Source organism: Eleginops maclovinus, chromosome 4 (assembly GCF_036324505.1).
Source record: "Eleginops maclovinus isolate JMC-PN-2008 ecotype Puerto Natales chromosome 4, JC_Emac_rtc_rv5, whole genome shotgun sequence".
Taxonomy (NCBI): domain Eukaryota; kingdom Metazoa; phylum Chordata; class Actinopteri; order Perciformes; family Eleginopidae; genus Eleginops; species Eleginops maclovinus.
The window spans coordinates 7,911,728-7,931,224 of NC_086352.1; the positions used below are offsets into that span (position 1 = coordinate 7,911,728).

At 41.9% G+C, this 19,497-nt stretch overlaps 1 protein-coding gene and 1 long non-coding RNA gene across 3 annotated transcripts in view; both read left to right on the plus strand.

The window, feature by feature from the left end:
• The first annotated feature begins 6,152 nt into the window (after positions 1–6,152).
• Positions 6,153–13,282, plus strand: LOC134863745 (uncharacterized). The gene is made up of 3 exons (XR_010165713.1): positions 6,153–6,273; positions 12,623–12,814; positions 12,913–13,282. It is a non-coding gene; the product is annotated as an uncharacterized LOC134863745 (long non-coding RNA).
• Positions 13,283–15,605: 2,323 nt separating this feature from the next.
• Positions 15,606–19,497, plus strand: part of LOC134862542 (BTB/POZ domain-containing protein kctd15) — a 29,494-nt gene continuing 25,602 nt past the window's right edge. Inside the window, exons 1-2 of one of the 2 annotated variants that reach the window (XM_063880529.1) lie at positions 15,606–16,431; positions 18,894–19,069. In XM_063880529.1, coding sequence (XP_063736599.1) covers positions 16,423–16,431; positions 18,894–19,069 — 185 coding nt within the window. In that variant the 5' untranslated portion in view covers positions 15,606–16,422. Of the gene's footprint in view, positions 16,432–16,560; positions 16,791–18,893; positions 19,070–19,497 lie in introns of those variants that run through there. The other variant, XM_063880528.1, reaches the window with a different exon arrangement.

Consider the following 19,497-nt stretch of genomic DNA (forward strand, 5'->3'; position numbering starts at 1 on the left):
AGCATAGTTGTGTATAATTTCACAACATTACAGCAGTACTACTCGACCCTAACACCATGGATTCAGAACACACTTAACTCTCACACTGAGGTGTTTGCGTTTCATCTGGAGGAGTCTTAACCCACCTGTAGTTGGAAACAAAACGGCACAACTTTAGTTCAGCTAGACTGCAGGATATATTTTAGAGTAATCGCCTCTTAGAAGCAATTTTGTCCAGTTAACTGTTTTGCAATTACTTCTGCATTTGTTGTGAAATGTGACTTGATGTGTAAACACTCAAGCCACACAATATACAACACTGCCACACTGATGTGCTTTAGTTTATTTATGCATCTTTTTAATGTAATATGGATCCCTCCTGTTATCCTAGGGTCAATGTTGACCAGTCTAGAAATGCCTTAAAACCAGGAATATCTGTAGTACTAGTTCACGAAAAATACTAGTACTACAGATGCTTTTCAAAATCAGGGCTTTCCTTCTCCTACATAGCCAAGGTCTGAGAGAAATGATTTCCTTCATCTCCACTCTGTGACAAGATCAGAGTATTGTATGGTGTCTGAAAGCGCTCTAATTTGTATGACTCTCACACGGCTCCACCTGCATTTAAATCTGTCACAGTCCCATTTTTACTTCCAGAATGGGGGGGGGGGGTGTGTGTGTGTGTGTGTGTGTGTGTGTGTGTGTGTGTGTGTGTGTACATGATGCTCTTTGCTTGTGTGGCAGACGAATACTGCAGCCCAAATTGATCACTCTGTAGAGTTTGAAATTTGATTAAACGCTCGAGGCTGATTTCCGCCGCAGCTCTTGTATAAGTCATGAGAGCACTTTGGGGGGAAGTTTAAAAACTGTGAAGAAAACAAAAGCCATCCATTTACCTCATTAGTGTGCGTGGAAAATCTTGACATGCTTTGAAGACAACGTGCTTGTGTAGCTAAATCAGCTTAAGGGCCCGAAGCAGACGTACGAGGAAGGCAACCAAACATCTTCCCGGAGTGATAAACAACCTCGGCTTGGTTGGGAGGACTGTTGCTCTATTTTTCAAGTATAAGTTCCTCAGTTAATCTTCATGTTTGCCTTTGAGACAGCATTACCATGGCTGATGACAGCTTTCTGCTGATTTTGTGACGAACATTTTCACACAAAGCCTCCCACACAATGGCAACGACTGCATCAATGCCATTAGCAGAACAAAAACAACCTAAATGCACGACTCCCGGGTTTGTTGGAGCCACATTGGAGAGGCAGAAAATATTTCCCCAAGCATCAAACACAAAACTCCCCATGCATGCCAGGTTAATCCCCACCACCCCCCTTTCACTTGAAATCCTTGTTTGTTTTGGCAATGCGCTGCAGCACGCTCGGCACTGCCATATCAACCTCATTAAAATGATTTGCAGGAGCTCTGTTATTAATCAAGCAAAGCAAAATGACAAGTGGGAAATAATTTTTACGGAGGGAATCTCAAAGTCCTGCTGAGGACACGTGCCTCCCGAAAATCTCGTTTGATTAACCGAGTTGGCCCCGTGCATCGACGCGCTGGAAACAAGCACTTGTGTATCATTTGGCAGGATGCAGTCTGGGATAATATCATGAGAATGGCTTTGGAGAAATAAAATCTCAATCTGTCATTATTTCATTTCCCCCTCCTGTGCTCCAGCAGGAACTTTCACTGCCATCATTCCCCCTTTTTATGGGTGCACTGTTTGTATTTCATGGCTCTAAAACTGGAAACTGATTTAAATGAGGCTTTTACTGTAGACTATTTCACATATAGATGCATCGGAGATGACACGCATGCTGTTGTGTTGTGTTGTTTTTTTGCTAACAATTTTTTATTGTTATTTTTGATGAATGAACTTTATTGTCGATCAGACCGTGCAATTAGTACAAGTAATTACACAGATGATTGTAATTACGTTTCCCCATACTCCAAATGTGCAAGTAAAAGTTGACACACAACATATAACATGGTAGTACGCACAGATTTAAACATAGACAGACAGAATAGAATATTTAGGTAGTTAATTCTCATGTTAACAGAACAGAGCATGTATACACCTACAGATATCGTTTTAAATTCAACTTAAATAAATTCCTGGTATACTGTGCATGTACACCCGGTAATTTGCAAATAATAAACATATATCCAAACATATATCCATTAACTTAGATTGGCATTACATGCACAAGCAGATACAGACGTACACCTGCACATACGTATACAAAACGTAATCCTATATACTTTATACTAAACATGCATGCACACATACTTATATTGTGTGTATGCTTTTGTGCATGCGTGCGTGTGTGCATATGTAAGTATGTGATGTTATTTGACACCTATATTGATCCCCATAGATTCACACAAGGATCGGAAGAATGAAAATAAGTTTAGTTTGAATACAAATATCTGAATAACCAGATAAAAAACAACAGACTGATAAATATATTTGTATGTGAGTGAAGTCATATGTACAAACACATGTTGCATATGCTGTAGGTACATGTATTTCACATGTGATGTCTTGTGTTTTGTTACAAGATAGGATTGTGGAGTGTCTTTGGGAGTCTTTCCTTTGTCTGATGTGAGGGTCTAAGGACAGGTTGTGCGATTTTAGGGCTGTATAAATAAACTTTGATAAGATAAACCTCTATTAAAACCACCAACAGTGACTCAGAATAAAAGAGTAGACTAACGTATTGAATAAAGAGGCAAGCACACGTTCATTTTAAGTAAAGACAAGAGTGCTAATGCAACGTAGCAAAGATGAATAGCAGCATTATGACAGGTGAAAAACAATGCTAATATAAGTAAGAGTATAGATACAAATCATGGGATTAGGTCAATCATAGCTGAGTTTACAGAGATGAATTAAGATAACCATACATATGAATAAAGACATGTATGTAGGTTTACAGTGGTGGTAAAGTTTTGACTGTTACTGAATGCCTGGAAGCCCTGCTGTGTATTTTCTCGTACTGTAGTGATGCTGTTCCTAACCACATGATGGCAGTACTGCATCTGAAATCTTTCAAACCCAAACCATGGCACTGCTCCTGGGAGTACTGTGTCCCCTTTAATGCACATAGTGTACCGTCGTGCTCTTTGGCAGCCAATTTGCTGCCACCGTCACCGGCGTCATGCGTCTCTTTTGACAGTAAAACACCCGTGACATCCACTGTGAGTCCTAATGGAGCTATAGGCTGGCATTGGCATGAATTATGCAGCAGCTTTTAATGAACTCCAATCAATAAACATAGGATCTGTAATGAAGCGGCTGCAGGCGGAGCGGGGCTTTAACCTTCGAGCTAAACCTCTACCTGGAGAAACCCCACATGTATTACCTCTGAAGCTTAGGTATTACATTTATTTATTTTAGGCATGTTTTTCTTTCTAAAAATGCATATATACTGGAGCTTAAATGAACAAATATGTACTAAATAATTAAATCAATAATAATTTACGACCACATTATAACAGAGTGAACACTAAAACTAAAATTGAACTTTCCATTTCCACTGGGTGTCTGATTTCAGATGTCACCCAGGGATTTCAGAGGCCTTTTATTTTGAAACGGTACATCAGAATTTCCTGGTATTATCTGAGTGGCTATTTGGGGTGGCCTGCTATCACCATGGAGTGAAATGGGGGAGAAAATCACACTTTTAGTTTTTTTCCTTTTTGGTTTTTCAAGCTTCAGATTTTCTTTTCCAAATTTCGACTTTTTTGAATTTCCGACTTTCTTCAAAATGATCACTATTTTCCTAAAAGATCTGACTTTTTTTCGAATTTCTGACATTTTTTCTTAATTTTGACTTTTAAAAATGTCCAATATTTGTTTTGAAAATGATCACTTTTCTCCTAAAAGTTTAGATTTAGTTTTTTTCTAATTTTTTACTTTTTTCCCCAAAATTTCTACTAAAAATGTCCCACTATTTTCTCATTATTCTAACTCCTTCACGGTGCCCTAATCATCTTCTTTTCAAGTGATGTTACAGAAGTAAACGAAGGAGTCCATTGGAGGCGTATCAGGAAGGGGGGGGAGTGGGGGGGAGTGCGTGGGGGAGAAAAACTCCCTCTGGAGCGAACGCAGGGATTTTAGCCTTTGCAGACCCTTTACATGCACAGAAACCGTTCTGATGTTCTGATGACTGTGCTACGATGCATGAATTTGACTGTGTAAGAGATATCCAACTATTGAAAATGTGAGAGTAAAGGATTGTTAGTTGCATGTGAAAGTTTTATTTCACATGCTTCTATTATATCCTTGTTGCTGGTCGCTCTCACAAACAACCCCAGCCCCCCCCAAAAAAAGGCAGCCACTGTTTCTCTCTAAGGCGAGCTTTCAATGAATCACCCCCCCCCTGCTCCCGTCGTGTTGTGAACTGTGTCTTCCCTTCGTCAAGCAGCGTGAGTGATGGAAGTGACGGAGAAGACACCTGCCCTGAACCTCCGCCCCACAGAGGGAGTGAAAAAGAAGGAGGAAAGTGGAGAGAGAGAGGTTGAACTGGCTGATGGGAGAAACACACGACGAGGCAACAAACTTGGAGAGACTATCACTTATAGTGACAGGCCAGGAGGTGCCGTGCTATTAGCAGCCCGCGGGGTGGGCCCTCAGCGAGGCCCGTCCTACCCACGATGGATGGGCCTCTCTCTCAGGACTAAATTAATACTGGGAGTGGAGTGAATTGCTTTTGGAACAATGTCCTCCTAAGGAGCTAATCAGACAGGAGTTATCTGGAAGCGCCTGTAGGCTGGCTGCAGCTCTGCGGCGGCTGGCAGAAGGCAGGTGCATCACGCCGACTCTCAGCGGCTCGTTCCCCAGCAGGACACAGCGCCGGGCGTTTCATTAGACTCTGGAGATGATGAATCCAGAGACAGAGTTGGAAAGAGAGAGCCGGGAGAACTCGTCGTAAAGAAACAGGATCAGATGGAGAGGTTTCTAACACCGGTCCAATGAGAAAACTAACGTTGGATTAAGACACTTGCTCACGTAAATATTGGTCATGGAATATATCTATGGAGCCTAAACCACAATAGTTTGTCTGGAAATATTGCATTGACACAAAAAATCGATATGTTTAATAATAATATTGCAAATACTAATCTGGATGTTTGGGGCTATGATAGCACTTTCTGTCCTTTTGGATGGTGCTTTTTAACTCGTATGGTTAACGGAAAGTTGAGAAAAGGTAATTAATTGCCAAACATAAGCATAATGCCTCTTGTGTTTCCCATCCCTTGTCCATGGAGCAACCTTAGCACTCCTTTAAATGTTTCTGTACCGTGTTTATCCACTTTAGCTTTCCACTGACTCCTGAGGGAAATATGTTTCTCTTTAGCTGCTAAAAGCTCCCCCATGTTCACCAGCAAACTTGGTTTGCTTTCCATTTTGATCCGTGCCGTTTGTGAACAGCAGGTGTATCGATTGAAAACGGTGTGCTCGGCCTGTGTTGGTTAGAGTGGTGAGGGAACCCGACAGCACTGAAGCCAGAGCAAATTGAAGGCAGCGATTTACAGTTTTTAGAGGGGTTCCCATCTGCAAACATGGCTAAATACCCTCTGCTGCTATAAACGTATTTCAATTAACCCAAATTCAGCTTGAAAATCATGTTGAAATGCATACAGTTGAGACCTTTGACCCTCTTATATTTGCTAAGGATGTTTCTGAAAACAAAGCTGATTCATTTCACCACAACATAAATCCCCAGTCTGGGTTTAACCATCAAATATAATAGTATGTACTCAGTCGGTATGCAAATACTCACTAACAAATACAGCAGCTAACCCACAGGACTCACTGTGAAGGCTCCACTGACCAAAATATTGTATGATGTGGGTTAGTAGGGACAAGAGAGACCCAGGATGTATTATAGGGTTAATTTCAGCCCAATACACCCCTTCAAATCAGTAGAGTTAAGGGTCTCGACCGAATAAAATCAGCTGAAAGACACTCAAATCCTCTGTAGTGAGAGATAGCTGCAGCAAGGAGATAATAACGCGTGTAACTTTTCCACCTTCTTCATTTCATACCTTATGTTTAACACTTTGCTCAGTACAGCTAATCATTTATCATCTCAAGAAAATAACAAAGCTTGAAATTAAACCTTTTTTTTTTCTACATTTGACAGTGAAGCTTCTTATCCAAACAGGGAAAAGGAAAGAGACAGACCAGAGGACTGATACTTCCAGAGAAACTGAAAGAAGATCCAAACTCTCTCGTGGCTGACATCTGCACAGCGGCTTTACAGAAGTAGTGCTCCATATCAGAGGTAGGAATGACAGGATGAGGTCAGAGCTGAAACAGAGGGGAAAGACACACACACACACACACACGGGTGAACCATAACGATGTGTGAGAGAATGAACTCTCTGGTTGCATGCACAATGCAAACCCAGAGTTACTTATGGCCACTTAACACAAAGTGTTGGTGAAAGAAAGCCATGTCTTTGGGGCTCGGCGTCTCGCTCTGCATCAGGGCGACCCGGAGAGATCAGCGCCTCCGGGCCGGCCTCGACTCTGTCTTCCCTCTGGAGGACGGCGAACACATTGAGAGCGAGTTTCGCTGCACACAACACATATATCATAGGCTAACAGGCCGAGCAACATATGCAACAGAAACAGAGACGCTGGCTCTGGCTGTTGTGTGAAATAATGTAGAGAAATGCTACTTAAAGGAGGTACAACTGAATCAAGTCAACCACGGGTACATCAGTATGTATCCAGTGATGGAGGAAGGGCTCAGATATGTTACTGAAGTAAATATTAAAAGGTGATGATACTGCTTCAAGAGTTTACGTCTTGTATTCTAGGTAAAAGGCGCTGGTATTGTCAGCTAAATGTATTCAAACACTCAGCAGTACAAACACTCGCACTGTAGAAAAACAACATGCTATATATTGCATTTTGACCTCTTAATGCTGTTGCATCAATGCATGTTGCTGCTGCTGTTGGTCGACGGTCAGCAGGGTTAATCTATTCGTGACATGACTAATAGTTCACGAATGACGTTTTGTAGAAATGCACATTATTCACATTATTGCTCTAATGTTAGTTTTTTTTACAAAGTGTCTTTTGTGGAACGACTCATGAACTTCTAAAGGGGACACAGCTTTGTACGTGGGATTATACACCAAAGAGGTTTTAAACCATAGTTTATGAGTTGTCCATGTATTTTATTAAAGCACTAATATTTAGTTTAATTGATGACGAACTATAGTTTTTTTTAAAATCTAAAATAGTTTTATTTCTGAAAGTGGAAAAATACAATATATTTCTTGAGTTGATAAATGATTAAGCCTTTCATAGAATTGCTTTAGGAAAGTACGTAATTAATTCCCAGCAATTTACTAATAATTACTGATACTTTTAAATATTAAACGGCCGATAATGATTTAATTTATTGAAAATGATCTGTAAAATAAAATCTCTTTTTGCTTTAAAAAGTGTCTTTTGTCCCTTCACATGGTTAGTGAATTTTCCCACACTCTGCTCTGTCTACTGGTTAAGAAGTGGAACTCAAAGGACATGATGACACCCAACACTGCATTGTTCTTTGTGTGGCTGCAACAAAAAATAAATGTTACCTCCCACTGCTCTGTCTACTGGTAAAGAAGTGGAACTCAAAGGACATGATGACACGTAAAGCTGCGTTGTTCTTTGTGTTGCTGCAACAAAAAACCCCACCAGTGTTCAGCGTATGAAAACTGTATTTTGGGTGGGATTGCATGTTGTGACCATAAAATGTCATCAGCCAGCAGCCTCAGTCCCTACCAGGCCGTCTGCTGCACGGAGCACTCTCCTCTCGCCCTGGGCTCTGGCCACACTAGCTGGCACCCTTCCCCTCCCCCCCCCCCCCCACCATCACCCCCCCTCCCATAGCCTCTCTTTTCCTCTGTCTCTCTTTTACCAGGGTGCAGTGACCCACCCTCCCCCGCCCTGTCGTTGTCACCCCGAGGCGTCGAGCTTCCATCGTGTCAGTGCGGAGGCCTCAGTGTTGACAAAGCAAGCGGTCCTTCACAAGACACATCAAACCCTGTCCCTGCTCGGTGCTGTTAGCGAGCTCAGTGCACAACAAAAGGACAGGGACTCCGGTTTGAGTCTCGGGCCATTACTAGTCCCAACAACATGGCTGCAGAAGGAGGAGAAAAAAGAGGCCCTTGAGGACGGCAAACACACGAGCTCAAACCGTTCAAGACGAGCTCCGTGTTTCCTGTCGACAGTGTTGTGATGGATGATTTTTCATGTAAAGCATAAGTCAAGGCTGCGGGTTGATGCCACCGTGACACATGCACTCTAATGAGGACTGTGGGTGCTCCGCGGTGCCAGGGACTTCCTCCCCGGGCCTACGTGGAGAGCCGGGAATGCTATGTGAAGCATACCAGATGTGATTGGAGGCATCGCACTGTTCACGTTGTTACTGCTTAAGCAAATAGTCGCAGCAACAAGAAGCAAAAAGACCATTTTTCCCCTCTGTTCACACACTCAAGCATGATGCTGGATGTGTGTTAGACTGGTTTCAGCCAGGAGCACAATAACATATTTCTAAGGATTGTCTTTGAACGGTTTCACAGAGTATTGCACTTAGATTAAGAGGCTATTAGGAGAGTTTGGTGAAGGATTGACAACGGACACAAAACGAAGCCAAAGTATCGCCTCTCTCTCAAACTCAAAACAGAAGTCACTTATATTCTCTGAATTCAAACATCATAATTTAACTCTTTGCCAAAAAAAATGCAGCAATCGTCCTCCAAAGGTGTGAAAGGCCTCTTGTATCTGAAGGCCTCCTCCCAGGTGCTAAGCACTTACTTACAGCTTGTATATTTCCTGTGATTAGAGCCTCAGACCACATGATGGCAGCAGAAGAGACTCTTTAGTCAAATCTCAGCTTCTGATCCAGATGTTGATGATCTGTGAGACCAGAAAGAGATGAAATGATTGGATTTTTTTAAGGGTTGTACTCAACTTGAGTTAGTATTGACCTCTAGTTTGAGCTGGGAAATTAACTAATAAATTATAATATCTGTTTCAGTGAAAATTCATCATTTAATTAAGAGTTAAGCTGTCTCTCAGTTACACTTTAATTTACTCTATAGACTCATTTGTTGCAGAATATGTAGGTATGTTTAAGGGATGTGAGATGAAACAGTCCTGCTACATGCCTCCTGGTTTTTTATTAGTGAACTACTGATTATTTTACCCCTTTTAATAAATATATAGGGGGTATAAAGCTCTTAAAAAACAAAGTAGCAATGCCAAATTCGTATTTATTAATAAACAGTGGGAAGTGTTTTTGTTCAGGCAGTATGTTAAACGAGTATTGCACTTAATTAGAAATAAAAATAGAGTAGAAAATAAACAATTATCTCATTTAAAACATTTCAAAATAGCAGATAAAAGTGAGGTGAGTGAAAATACAAAGGTTGACCGTGACGGAAAGAAAAAGTAAAGTATTATTATTGTCCTCAAAGTGTGAAGGTAAAACTTGTCAATGCAAAATGGCCGCTGTGCTGTTTATGATATTGTCATTTATATAATACTTTTACTGTTGTAGTTGGGGATGGAGCTCATTTTAATACTGATAGGCAATCTATGAAATGCTTTATATTTTATGAGCTCATTTTGTTAGAAGTTTCAAAATTATTCCGTTTAAACTTGTTACTGCAGATGTTGAATAAATGCATCTTAAGTTTAAAAATGTACTTTATTACTCTCTTTAAGTTGGGTATAAGTAAACAGCAGCTTGGAAGCCTTAGTAAAAGTACAAACTGAGTCAAGAAAAACCTCAAATTTGTACAGACTTGAGTAAATGTATGTTCGACTACTGCAGTAATTCTGCAATGGTCGAAAAGTGTACAGTGATAGGGGGTTAATTTATCTATCAGATGCTGTTCAAAGAGATCATTTGACAGCATCAGGGTCGTTGCAACTCTCAGAAGTACACAGAAAGTACACACTCTCTTAGTGCTCAGCTTTTTGGGAAACTTAATTGCCGGCATTAAGCACTTGAGGGAATTCTGCACTGTGCTTGTTAGGTGTTTGTGTGCAACACAACCCCACACGGTCTATTAATAAACTGACACCCCCCTCTCCCCTCTCCCTCTCCCTCTTTCTGTGTCTCTATCTCTCTCTCTGAAATAACGAACAATAAGTGTCGCTGCTGCACCTCACACACACACCAACATCAAGCAGAATGTCAAATGGCTGGAAGAAGGCAGCGATTGACAGCAGCCGGGCTCCACCAGGCATGCAGATTACCAAAAGCAAGTTCTCAATGTTCTTTTGCAACTTTCTCCCCACGCCAGAGGGCAAAGCAGGAGTGTTGATCTGATTTGAAATGCTTGAAAGAGATTCTTGCAAATGCCCGCATTTAGAAGGGGAGGCTGTGACTGTACGTAGTGTGTGTGTGTGTGTGTGTGGGTGCTGTTTTCACCTTGGTGCAGAAGTACAGTGTGCAGCTGAACCTGGGTCACGTGGATTACAGGAACACAACGTCGGCTTTAATGTAAATCACCTCAAAGTGAGAGTTTAGGAAGGAAAAAAACTTGATTGTAATAAAAACTAGATTAGATTAGAATTCAATTCATACTTTAGTGAAACCACAGAACTGGTTGCTTGTGTACGGAGTCCGAAAGGTGCAAACGCGCTTCCACGGCCCAGACACTTACTTGCGAGAAATGCACTGCAGTTTCAAAAACAATGCAAATATAAAATCACAAATGTGCAGAAACATCTTACAACACAAGCGCATCGTTTGCCAAAAAGCGGCGCATAAACAGAACGCTGCATACTGTATAAAAACAAATACTGCAAGAAGCTCAAAACAGAACAGAAACAAGGGGACACTAACATGTGCCGCACACACGTGGGTCCGGTCCAAGTTGTGTAAATGCTCCTATGTTTGGGCACATTTGTGTTTTTGTATTTGCATTGTTTTTGAAAGGGCAGGGCGTTGCGCGTTTGCACCTGTTTGCCCCCGTACGCATGCCTTTGAGAGTTCTCCGTTTGTTTTACTTAATTGCTATACGTCTTTGAGAATCCCAATTAGCACGAGCATGACCATTGTCCGTTCTTCCTGAAATTCAATAATCATTTTTCAGTCCTTTAATCCTGAGTACTTTTACTTTTGAATGACAAATATTTGTGTTGGCATTTCGTTTTTTTCAGCCAACACATTACACAGAGGACTAAATGCAACGGAAATGTTCCATATGAAAATAAATGCAGCTTTTGGCAGAAAAATAATGACTCAAAAGAGACATAAATGATGTAAATGGACCTGTGTAATTACCAAAAGGTTTTAACAGTATGTTTCAAAGCCACTAAACAAGAAGCATCACATCCAACACTTTTTGAATTCAGGACTTTTACTTGTTAGTATTTTTACAAATGAGTACTGCTACTTTTACACTCGTAAAACATCTGACTACTCCTTCCACCACTGTACGCTGCACAGACTCTAAATCCCCCGAGGCAAAGATGTGATTCAGGGGTGGCCTAAATAAAATTGACTTGACATTTAGGGCCACTAACAAGCACCGTTAAATAGAGGCTTTTTAAGGACCAGATGGAGACTAAACCTATAACCCCACACATGAACAGCTCGACCTTCAAATGAGTGCATCCATAAACAGGTATCATTCACACAGGGATGCAGCTAACCAGCAGATGGTACTGTGTCCCAACCTCCTGTTATCTAGCATTAGTATGTATACATGGAAAAAGCAGCATTTATTGATTCCTCAATGTAGGACCCTGGCCTGGTTGCATAATCTGCATTTCCCAAAACACTCCAACACAAAAGCCACTGAATTTAGATCTAATTAAGTGTTAAATTGTGTTGAAGCAAATGTTCAGGCTCATATTTGTATGTCATGCTTCAATGTTCAGAAAGCTCTTTTTTTTTTCTCTACCCACCTCTTTTCACCCTCTGTCTGAAACCAGATCCCAGCTCGCTCTGATTGGTTCTGTTGTGATTGGTCAAACGCTTAGAGATGTCCCGCCCCTTGGCCTATCACGTACAATGTGTTGGAGCGTTAGCTATATAGCGTGTGGGAGTGATACTCCCTCTGGAGGTAACGCAGGGATTTTAGCCTCAGCAGACCATTTACATACACTAAAACCTATATAACACACTACAGGAAAGGGAACAACCACAAAAACATTACAGGGCCCCTAAAAATGTGCTAAAAGGACAAACTGTCTTAGAGAAAGGCCTCATTGTGTCCTCCTTTGTGGCACTTTATGAACCCCCCCTTATAGCACCTGCTTCTGAACCTACAGACTAACTTATTATCTTCTAAGGTCATGCATTATTAATTCATACACTTCATTTACATATGCTGTCATCTACGCAGTTTAATCTTTCCTATTGCAGCTTATTCATACCTAAAAATTAGGCAAAAATCCATATTGATTTGACTTTAAGGAAGACAAACATTACAATTTCGGGGGGAATTTGTGGGAACGATCCTTTAATGAATGCTAGATCAGAGCGTGTTCTTCCTCTGTGTTCATCAAGGACACAAAACATCAATAATCTCATTACCTGGGTCCAATATTACAATCGTCTGCATGTTTTCCAACCCTGAAAAGCAATGTGTGGTATGTTTTTGTTTCAGTAAGAGAGGACGAACTCTTGCCTGTCCCTCCAGCTGCTCCTGCCGGTCAGAAGGGCAAATGTTTGGATCTGTTGTGAGATCTCAAAGCTGAATGCAAATCCTGAAGATGACCTACTTCTTCCCTTTCGACATAGACACTCCGCTAAAATCCATAAATTAAGGAAATTAACTGATGGGGCCCGGGGCCACTTTGTAAGCTATTTAAATCTTTAAATTTACAACATCCCTGCATACTTCATGTAATTGAACTAACTCGGGGCTTGTTTCCTTTAATGAGAAAAAAAATCCAGTTTCCCCTGCAGTTTGTACCTCTGGAAACAACAAATCTGTGCCGCAAGGGATGATGGGATCGCTCTGAGGCGCGGGGGTCTGTCTAATTACGAAGACTTGGCTTCAAGGAGAGACGCTTTCACACACTCCCACTATGCTGCTGCCAAACCACCAGTAAAACTGCTTTATTTTACTTTGTGATACTGGTTATTTTAGATGTAGGAAGATATGTGTTACTCCCAGGATACTAGAAGAGCTAACGGTTTTCCGTTTCAGTTAAATGAAAAAGATGTAATCTGATTACTGGTATGTTTTTTAAAACCGGGGATTAGTAGCAGGATTACAATCTTACAATACATCTAAAAATTAGAGAGTGACATATTAAGGAACAAGGGGTTACTTTAAAATGTATTCTGTTACGAAGAGTTAATCAATCACATTTATTTATAAAGCACATTTCCGTCAGACAGCTCACGTGTTTCATTAATGGGTTTATCAGAAACAGTTTGAGTTTGGTGTCTAGGCTCGGGCCTCTTCACTCCACATAGAACATGGGGTGATGATTACATGACTAACCCCCGAGCCTACAGGTGGAAGCTGGGGTGGTGGTGGGGCAGGCGAGCATCGCCAACGTGAACACAGCAGCAGCAGCGAGGCACAGGTAGGCAGATCCAACAGCTTAAATAGAGCGCCAGATTTAGGAGACTATGTTTGGTCGGTTGCAAGAGTGACGAGAGGCGTTATGTGCGACTGTGTCATTGGTGCTCCAGTTGACTGCCTGAACTAGCTCGCAGGCTTCGCCCCATTTATGACAAAACCCACGTTGACCAAAGAGCTGTACAAAACAGAGCAGTTAACCAACACAACCTTTCATAGAATAAATGAATCAAAGAGACACAGACGTAAACATTCATACACACATAAACAAATATTGGCATCAGATGAGAAGTCAAAGAAGAATAGCTAGAGAATAAAAGTATGTTTTTAGCCTGGATTTGGAGCACTCAATGGATGGAGCCTAATCTAAGTATCACAATATAGAAGTAATGTAACCGGATTACTCTCCGTTACTTTGGATTACCTGATTATCAAATGCAACAGAAAGAAATCAAAACGATTGTTACATGCACGGTTCTGTGCTCGTGTTGTTGTTTTCCCTCCTGCTCTTGTCTCTTCTCCCCCTCTCTAATCAGCAGCTGATCGGTACCTGCTGGTGCACCTGAGACTGATGGCTGATTGGATCCCCTCACCCTCAGCTGGCCTATCAGCAGCCAGGGCTGGTCATAAAGGAAGCACCCAGGAAGCTTTCTGTCTCTCAGACCTGGGCCTGCTGCTGACACTATAGCCTGCAGGATCCTTTTGTTAGTGTCTGATTCCAGAGAGTATCTTTGTTTACTGTGGGTGTGTGTGGTGGGAGGTGGAGGCGTTTGGTAAGTTTGGGGTACCTTCTACATTTCATCACGTAGTTAAAACCTGTTAGACACACTAGGTTAGTGGATTGTTGCCACCCCTTCGTAGTAGTGCAGAGAGGGAGGGTTTTTGTTTGAGTATTTGTTTCTAAGGCCTTGTTTTGTTACATTCATTTATTTTGTTTGGCACAATCCTCCTCCTCCTCCTCCTCCTCCTCACTTAAAGAACATTTGTGGCAACATTCTGTGTTAAAGGAATAATCCTTTTTGTTGACTCCCTCTGTTATTGGTTGGTGTGTGTTACTGTCCTCTGGTCCCCTGGACCTTGGTGGGGACGTAACAATTGTTTTTGTGTAAGACAACAGGATAATGTAAGGCAAGATATTGAGGTTATAGTATATAAGTGGTTTTATTTGTATGAAAAACTGCCTTACTCATCCTGTTAGTAATCTGTTACTCCCCAAGCCTGATTACAACTTCTTCTCTCAATATCTTTTGATTTAATTCAGTAAACGTGGGATTTATTAAACAACATACCGGTACTGTCAATGTATGTATTGAACTCCAATAGCATTGCTAAAATGTATTGGGATTTGATATTCAAGTAATCCAAATGGTAGCGAAAGTAATCAGGTTATTGAGATACTTAAATTAGGTTACTGATTGCATTGTGTCACAGGTAAATGTGACATAATGCATATTTCAATTAATCCACCCAACCTCCTCATGACTAAGAGTATTGTACCAGGTAAAACACAATTTAAAATGCCACAGGATCAAAAAGAAATCGTCTTAAAATAATAGAAAACCTTCCCAAAAAGGGGAACTACATTTTCTGCCGACCAATAATAAGTTCCTACACTGGTTGGCGCCAAATATCAAGAAACGAGCCCCCCACCTCTCAGGATGCTGGTACAGAGTAATTACTGGGCTCAATGTTGCATCAATTATTCACAGTTATTTACCCGCAAATAAACAAACATGCAAATAAATAAATAATGCTCTCCTTGGTGTGAGCACCTGCTTGACTCTCTCTTTATCCTTCAATACATTATGGCACACCACTTTTACGCGCTTCACCTGCGTTGTGTGTTTATATGTTCAAAAAAATACCAATTATCATCCAGCATCTTATTTTCCACCCCCCCTAAAAAAAAAGAAGTCTTCAGGCTGACTGCTTTCATTTGAGAGTGAAGGAAGGGAGGGGGGTTGTTCTGGGCAATATCTCCATCTAAGCCCTGCGCTATAATTGAAATGGCGCATTTGGCTGCAGGCAGGTTGTGCGGGCGCTTTCTGCAGCAGCATGCATGCATGTCCATAGACGTCATTTGATTTTAATGGCCTGCAGGAAATTTTGGCGTTACAACTCCAGACATTAAGGCGAGAGAGAGGGAGAGAGGGAGAGACAGAGGGGGGAAAATCACCGCGTGAAAGATATTGGTTCAAGGATATTTCATTTTCAACATATTTTTCCTACTGGGACTTTATCAACAAGTTACTGCGCCTTTCATTGCATGCTGCCTGAGTGGAGGACTATGGCTTTAAACTTTAGATTCAGGCTGGAGATGGAGATGGAAATGTATGCCTACTAGCTGGAACTGCCTGGGGAACTATTACATCAGACGAAATGACAATGATTAAAATCTGCTTTTTGCTGCTCTAAATCCATTGAGCGACAGTTGCCTGTTAGGTTTCCAACCCCCTGCAACTTCCCACCGTTAAGGGAACCCGTCTACTTTAGCTTGGGTAAAAAATTAGATAAGTTATTATATCTTTGCAGTCATAATTTCGGGAATAAGGAGGGGGGGTATCACGTTTTTTCTTCCTTGAGAAAATTGCCTGGGCGAGAGAGTGGAGTTGAGCTAATTGTAGCCTAATCCCTGGCCCAGAGGCACTTGGGCTGCCCGGAGCAAGATCTTCTTTTTCAGCTCTGCTCTGTTATTTAGAGACGGATTATTGGCTTTCTTCTTCTCATAACAAACCACAGGGGCAGTTTCATTTAGGCAACAAAAAGCAAGAACAACAAGAAGCCGAAAAACCGAAGAAGGAATCCAACAAGAGCGCACATTTTTACGCGTATCCAAAATAAGAGCACAGAAGGGGAAGGAGATCATCTCATCTATGTACAAGGTAAGGACGCTTCCTGTGCGCTTTGGTACAAAGAAGCTCGCTGAGGACAGGTCGAGCCAGCCTTGCAATAAGAGCCTTTAAAGCCACAGAGACTCTTTCGCAAAAGCAGTCCACCCCGGCCACAGCCTGTAGTGTGTTTTGTAGAAGGCAGCTTTGTGTCGGGATGCACAGCAAACACTTGGCTTTTTCAGTGCGGCAGTGTATAGGTTCGTGCCGGAGCTGGATGCTGGTGTAAGTGTACCACCAACTCGGGGGCATTTGGAGAAAATATTTGGTATTTTCCGGGGTTTCACGCGGACAGGAGCTGGGACTGACTGCCGGCACGGATTTCCTCTGGATTCCCTACGATGTTTGAAACGGTATGGTGAACATTTCTCACAGAATCTGATGTTTTTACGCACAGTGCAGGCTTACGAATAGTCAAACCGGTGATAAAGAGCAGCGTGGAAACTAGAGAGGTTTCCCTTCCTCTTTTCCCTTCTGTTTCTCTCAGTTTTTATCCAGCGCCTGATGAATCACACGTGTCAGGATCATGATTTTAATTGTACAGCATGGAATAAGGCGCCATGTTGAGCCGTATTAGAGGCAGAGCACATCGTGTGGAGTGGGATGTTGTACCGGGTTGTTCCCCATACAAACGTTTCCGTGTGCGTATTATTTCTATCGTGTGCATAGAGGATTTCATTCTTATTTGGATGTCTAAAGGGTGGAATTGGCTACAACACTTGATGAGGGTCAGTGGAAGGAGGCAGGGGAAAGTTGATGCATTTACAGTGTTTTGTGGAGGAATGTGTCATGTATGGTGTGTTGTGTGTGTGTAGGGGGAGATAGAGAGTGATTTAGACAGACAGATGTTGAATGGAATTGTGATTTATTGGGAGATTTAGTAGCTTTATAGGTCTATTTCCCTCCCTTTTTGTTCGGATTATATCATCATTTTACTGTTGGATTTGTACGGCGTGAAGGAGGAGGTGGGATACCGGTGTTGGGACCCCAAACTTCTTCAGTCCTTCCAAGTTTTTTTTCCCTCCTTTTCCTGGGATTTGAAGTGTAATCCCGTCCTCCTGTAATCGTATTAAATGAACATGGTATTGCTGTAAACCAGGCAACACCCTGAGAAAAGAAAAAACGGCTCCTGTCTCGTTTTTTGCCCAGCGGCGTTTCTGCTCTCAGGGGCCGAGGGGCTGATCTGGCCTTTCACACCGGCCTCCAGTTTACCATAAAGGCAGGACAAACAGCCCATAATATGCAACAACTCTTAACTGATCAACTCTGCTGATTTACTCGAGGGTGAAATCCTATTACCCCAATCGGTGTTGTAGTTGTGGAGCTCAACGTTATACGCAAAGTTTGATTGTGTGTTGCGTCAGGAAAGGTCTGTATTTCAGACCAAAGCGCCTGCAGGGGAACGGATGAGTAATGGTAACACAATGTGACCTTTTAGTCGCTGATCGTTGGGGAAACTTAAAATAAGAACAATCTGATCCTCTCCTGTTATGTTTTGCACTTTTCTACTTTTAAAATATGTCAAATTTACGGTTGGAAAACAAATTACGCTGCACAAAATTGGACCCAAACGCCTCCATTGCTTTTTCCAGAACCATGTGGAATCAAATTGAGGCGTTAAAAGAAAAAAATGTTCCATCAAAACATTTTAGCAGCAAATCAAACTCAGCTGCTGACCTCAGAGTGCACCGTGCCTGATCTCCAATCCGGAGCATCCCCGCACTTTGTTACAGAAACACGAGGTGATATTAGATGGCACAACATGTGATCCCTCTAACATTTTGTCACCTCGTATTTGGAGGGAAATACTTCATGGTTTGGCCTTTCACTGCAGACAGCAAAAGTGATGCTTTTGGCGGGTTTTTACGCCTGTTCGGCCAAAGTTAATATCGGTAAAACAGGTGACAAGTGACACAACGAGCCATCACCTCATTTTGTTTTTGAGGAAGAGGAAGAGAAAAAAAAAGTTACCCCCTCCCCACCTCTCCGTGTTTTCTGGCTCTCAGATTGGTGGTTGGTGTGTCTGGGTGCATCACGTCTAACACATAAGGCGACCTTTAATTAGAATATTGCAGCAGCAGTTTGTTTTATTCCCCTGGAGGCTGACACCTAGCATTCCTGCCTCTCTCTCACTGTCTTTATATCTGTCCATCTCCCCCTCCCTCTCTTTTTCTCTCTCTCTCTCTCTCTCTCTCTCTCTCTCTAATAAGCATCCTCCTATCCTCGCCTCCGGTGCTGCATGGAAAGATGCAAACATACTTAATTAGAGCGGTGGCAATAATTTCCAGGCTAAATATGCGACCAGACAGACATGGAAGTGATCTGATAGCATTCAGAGAGGATCTGCTCCCCGGTGCAGGAGCAGCATAGTGTTGTGGTGTGTGTGTGTGTGTGTGTGTGGTTTTTTTCTTAGCTATACCTCCACTCCCATGGCTTTTCTGTACACTTGCTTTCAGGAGGGAAGAAGCATGTCTCGGCTGTCCCTGACCCGGTCCCCGGTCTCTCCTCTGGCCTCTCAGGGGATCCCTCTGCCGGCCCAGCTGACCAAATCAAACGCTCCGGTGCACATCGATGTCGGGGGACACATGTACACCAGCAGCCTGGCGACCCTCACCAAGTACCCAGACTCCAGGTAAGCGTCTCTCTGTGCGTTAGTTCTAACTGATGTCCTTATTCATCATTGTTTTGATTTTATTGGCATTTAAAGAGTGTACTGTGATTTAAATGTGATATCTTCATGAAGTTTAACTTACTCCATAAGACTTGTCTCTCATTGCATTAGTTTTAGTAATTAATCCTATTTATCCAACATCAATGTAAAGATTTATTGGCATATTTTGATTTAAATTACTCTAACTTACTCCAGGTCTCACTATGCATTAGTTCTAGCAATTAATGTTCCTTATTTTTCCCAATTTTATGATTTATTGGCATTTTAAAGAGTGCATCTTTTGTTTTAACTGTGAGACCTTCATGCATTTGAGACTCTAACTTAACTTCCTAGGTAAAACTCTCATCTGCATTAGTTCTGTTATTAATTCCCTATTTATCAAACATCAA